Source organism: Babylonia areolata, chromosome 23 (assembly GCF_041734735.1).
Source record: "Babylonia areolata isolate BAREFJ2019XMU chromosome 23, ASM4173473v1, whole genome shotgun sequence".
Taxonomy (NCBI): domain Eukaryota; kingdom Metazoa; phylum Mollusca; class Gastropoda; order Neogastropoda; family Buccinidae; genus Babylonia; species Babylonia areolata.
Window position 1 is genome coordinate 35,139,936 of NC_134898.1, and position 5,000 is coordinate 35,144,935.

Below are 5,000 nucleotides of genomic sequence, written 5' to 3' on the forward strand. Positions count from 1 at the left end.
GTGAGGGCTGAAGGAAGAACAACATTCACATATGTTATAATCACACACACACACACACACACACACACACACACACACACACACACACACACACACACACACACACACACACACACACACACACACACACACACACACACAGATGTGAAGTGCATAATGTTAGAGCGCGTGTGGTTTCAAGCAAAAAAAAACAAAAAAAACCAAAAAAACACACTAAGAAACACACACGAATAACGCACACAGATTTATTGCCTTTTTTTTCTTTTTTTTTTGAGAGAGAGAGAGAGAGCAAGAGACAGAGAGAGACAGAGACAGAGAGACAGAGGCAGACAGAGACAGAGACAGACAGACAGAGACAGACAGACAGACAGACATTAACAGAAAAAGAGAGAGAGAGACAGAGATAGAGACAGACAAACACAGATAGAGACAGACAGACAGACATTGACAGAGAAAGAGAGAGAGGGAGAGAGAGAGGGGGGAGAGAGAGAAAGAGAGAGACAGACAGACAGACAATGACATAGAAAGAGGGAGATAAAGAGAGAGAAAGGGAAAGACTCGGACACCAAGAGAGAGAGAAAGAGAGAAAGAGAGAGAGAGAGAGAGAGAGAGAGAGAGAGAGAGAGAGAGAGAATCACTGTAGCACGTCAGACGTAGTCCACGATGAATGTCTGAGAATGTAGGAAGTGAGTAAAGGGAATGAGCCGTGAAGTGGGACAGTGGTCTCCTCACACAGCACGGACCACCGGCCTCTCAGTTTTGGATACAGAAATTTTGGACATTTCACAGATAGAGAGACAGAGACAGAGAGAACTGAACTGAACTGAATCGGACTGAATGAATTTTATTATATGAAGGTAATACAGCAAGCAAGACATTTGTGTGTGAGTGTGTGTGTGTGTGTGTGTGTGTGTGTGTGTGTGTGTGTGTGTGTGTGTGTGTGTGTGTGTGTGTGTGAGAGAGAGAGAGAGAGAACGATAGAGAGAGTGAGAGAGAATGATTAAGAGAGAGAGAGAGAACTCAAAACTCAGAACTGTTTTATTGTAGAAGGTCTTCTGACCCATTACAATGTTGAGCACACACACACACCCCACCCCACACCCCCTCCCAAACCTCCACCCCTCCCCCCACCGCCACCTCCCCCACCCCACACACACTTGCGCGCGCGCAGACTCGATTTTGTAAAACCGGGCATGCAAACACATGAATCGAAAAATCAAAAAGGTAAATGCCTTTCATCGTGAGCAAGTCCGCTTTAGCATGTACGTTCGTTGTTTTAAATGTATAACATAATAGAACTTAGGTTGTACCTGTTATCATAATAAAGCAGCACGACGTTTCTTTGAGTGATAAATAAAGCGACCTAGATCATGAAGGATTTTTGTGTCATGCATTATAAATTCTAAACTTTTGTCAGAGGGATGTTTCGTGTACCAACATGGAATATATTTATGTCGCAGATCGTTAAGAGATTTACAGTAAAATAAAGTGTGTATCTCGTCTTCAATACCAGCGTTACATAGTGGACATTTCAGGTCGTTTGGACTGACGAAAGTAAATCTCATCTTATGTGTACATATATCCGAGGCTCCTATTCTAAACCTTATAAGCACATTTCTTATGTGTTTATTTTTAACTGCTGTAAAGTAAGATTCCAATGATATGGATGATTTGAAATTTCGATAAACGCTGAACCTGCTGCTGTTGTGAAGATGTTCGTGCCAGTTTTGACTATGGCAATCGATCAGTCTTTGTTTGAAATCATTCAAGAATCTATTGCATTTTTTACACCTTGATTTTCCCAAACAAAGCCGAATCCAAGTTTATATAAAGTGTTTCGTACCTGAGATGTCCAGCACTCTTTATCTTGATCACATAGCGATAGAAGCATTTTATAAGATTTATGAGGAAGTCTATTTTCACCCATTCTTGTAAGTCTGATCCAGTACTTTATACATGACAAGAAGGAATATATATACAGAGGGTAACGACCTGTCTCGCCATACACCATATCATTTAGTGTTCTTGGACATTTAGAAGTCCTTTTAAAGCAAACATGTGCACTTTTTCTATTGGTGAAATTTGCATTAATCACTAGATTTCAGAGCCATATAACAGAATTGGTTTTATTTTTGAATCAAATAATTTCAAGAAAATACTAACAGAGAAATCGTCAAGTCTCCATAACGTTCTAAATATTTCTATTACACCTTTCCGTGCTTTCATTGCCATGTCACCCAGAGCCTTCGAAAACGATTATCTTCTGCTGAAAAACAAACCTAAGTACTTATAGGAATTGACGATTTTGATGTCGTGACCTTCTTATGTCCAGGTTTCCCTCCGAGCAATGTATCCACCATTTCTATAAAAAAAATAATTAGTTTGGATTTATCATAAAGGTTAACGTGTAAATCTAACTCGGAAGCCTTCATTGCCAGCACATTCAGTTGGTTCTGCAGACCAGTAACTGTATCAGACAAAAGCACTATATCGTCCGCAAAAAGTAAAATAAACAGTTCAATCATATCAGGACTGGGCTGTATACCATGGTGTCCTTTCTCGATTATGTCCGTGGCAAGATCGTTTATAAACAGAGAGAAAAGTAAAGGACTTGTAATCTCCCCTCGTTTTAAACCTTTTCGACAAAAGAAAGCTTCGGTTACCCTACTCCCCCCCCCCCCCCCCCCCCCCCCCCACCCCCCCAGTATTTTTGCTAGCAATGAATACTGACCTGCTAGGTGAACCAACTCTTTCCTTATCGCCTTTCAGATGAAAATAATGTGCTCAGGGGTGTAAGGGAGGCGATGCCAAGTTTGTCAGTCTCTCCCCCAATTGTCGCCCCTCTCGCCTCAGCTCCTCGCTTTACCCCACCCCCACCCCCATGCCCCCCACACCCTCACCTCCGCCGTGACCTCATCTGATGGGAGAGTATCCATCACTCGTTTCAACAACACGTACTAATTATGGCCCTTGTCACCTTGGTCGTTTTGTTTTCGTTCTTGAGTTAACGGGAAAGATATTGGAGAGACAGAGGGGAAGAGGGGGAAGGGGGTGGGGGAAGGGGGTGGATGGGAAGGAAGTCGGGGGGGCGGGTAACTATGTGTGTGGCGTGGTGGTGGCGGGGGGACGGGGGGGGGCGGGGGGACGGGTGGGGGCTGAGGGAGCGGAGAGTGTGGGGGTGGGGGGGGGGGGGGGGGGGTAGGGGTGGTGGCTGGGGGCACGGGTCAAGCGCCAGTTTGTGTGAAGGACACATGTGAGAGGTCAAATTCACTTTCCAGTCGTTCGGGGTTGAGGCTGTACCAGTTAGTGAAGAGCTGTCATTCTGTTTCCTATGTACAGCCTTTTGTCTCCATCCGAGCGTTTGTACACACACACACACACAGAGAGAGAGAGAGAGAGAGAGAGAGAGAGAGAGAGAGAGAGAGAATAATTGGACGATATACACAATATACACAATGTATTTCGAAAAAAAAAAAAAAATCTTCAGATCAGTATCTTTCGTATTCTGAAGCAGGGGAACATGACATATGTTAATCTCAGCCACGAAACCTACACGATTTTGCAACTTGCAGGCGATTCCTGCCAAAACAGCATTTTGGGGGTAAGGGAAGCGACTCGACCAGTGTGACTCCTCAAAGGGTCAAATGTTCATCCAGACGTACTGAAATAATTCCTAGAAAACCCCTGCAGGTCTCTGTATAAAAATAATTTCGAAAAGTGTGATAATAAAGTGATCATATAAAACAACCTGAACATTTTACGTTAATTCGTCGAAGATTTGATAGTGGGCCCGTACAACCCTTGATTGTGAAAGGATGAATGAAGGTAATTTAATTCTAGATATTTATTCAAATAGAAAAGACCCTGTTGAAAAAGAAAAAAATGTCGTGGTTTCCTTTGTTTTTAACTCTCTCCATTCGAACGGCGAAAGAGACGACGTTAACAGCGTTTCACCCCAATTACCATCATCAAAATATTGCAAGCGGAAGGCTCTTATACTGACGACGTGAAGGTTGACAAAGAATACCACAATTCTGACAACGGAAGCTAAAGGTTGGGTCATTCAGACACCCACTGGACATCCGAGGGGTCTGTGTAGAGGAGAAGAGAGGACTGGCCGTACTGAGTGAGTTAATATGGGGCGTGAGAGAGTGCCCTTGTGCCAAGGGCAGTAACTCTGAGTGGGTCCCACTTTTTTTTGTTTCTTGGAAAACATGCAAAAATGTAGAGTGATAGCCTGGAGGCAACGTGTCCGCCAAGGAAGCGAGAGAATCTAAGCGCACTGGTACGAATCACGGCTCAGTCGCCAGTATTTTCTCCCCCTCCACTAGACCTTGAGTGGTGGTCTGGACGCTAGTCATTCGGATGAGACGATAAACCGTGGTCCCGTGTGCAGCATGCACTTAGCGCACGTTAAAGAATCTGCGACATAACGGGAGAGAGGGGTGCATGGTAACCTCCTCGGCTTTGAGGACTAATAAGCTCAGCTTTACTGAATTATTTTCTTTGAGTATACAAATGTATGAGGTGGTTTTATTGCTAGATTCTTCGAAATATTCCTAAGAAATTTTATAATTTGTTTTGGAATGCTATGCTTTGAAGGTGAGTATGAATTTTGACATCTTGACATTGTTTTCGCTACAGTCCAGTGATTCGTTGTTTTCCATTTTTGTTGTTGTTGTTTTGTTTGTTCTGTTTAATTGTTGTTGTTTTGTTTGTAATCCTCCACAATCCAAAAGGGGTGAAAGGAAATTAGGCATAGATATTCAACCTTGTTATTAGTTAACTGAAATCGTAGGCGTTGCATGAAGCAGCAGAACAACAGCAGTAATCAATACGCATGCATCTACCCATCTGCCACTCTCTGTCTCTTTCTGTCTCTCTTCTCCCTCTCTTGTTGTAACCGTCTCTCTCTGTGATTTAAAACATTATTTGCTGCTAGATATAGATAAACACTTGAAATTTATTACAACGAAGTCTGAATTGACAACGCATCGCTC

At 43.1% G+C, this 5,000-nt stretch overlaps 1 protein-coding gene across 1 annotated transcript in view; it reads right to left on the reverse strand.

Moving 5' to 3' along the window:
- LOC143297652 (ras-related and estrogen-regulated growth inhibitor-like) overlaps window positions 1-5,000 on the reverse strand; it is a 13,993-nt gene that overhangs the window by 6,857 nt on the left and 2,136 nt on the right. The window contains exon 2 of the mRNA XM_076610070.1: window positions 1-7. This exon is cut by the window's left edge and continues 50 nt beyond it. Coding sequence (XP_076466185.1) covers window positions 1-7 — 7 coding nt within the window. The remainder of the gene's footprint in view (window positions 8-5,000) is intronic.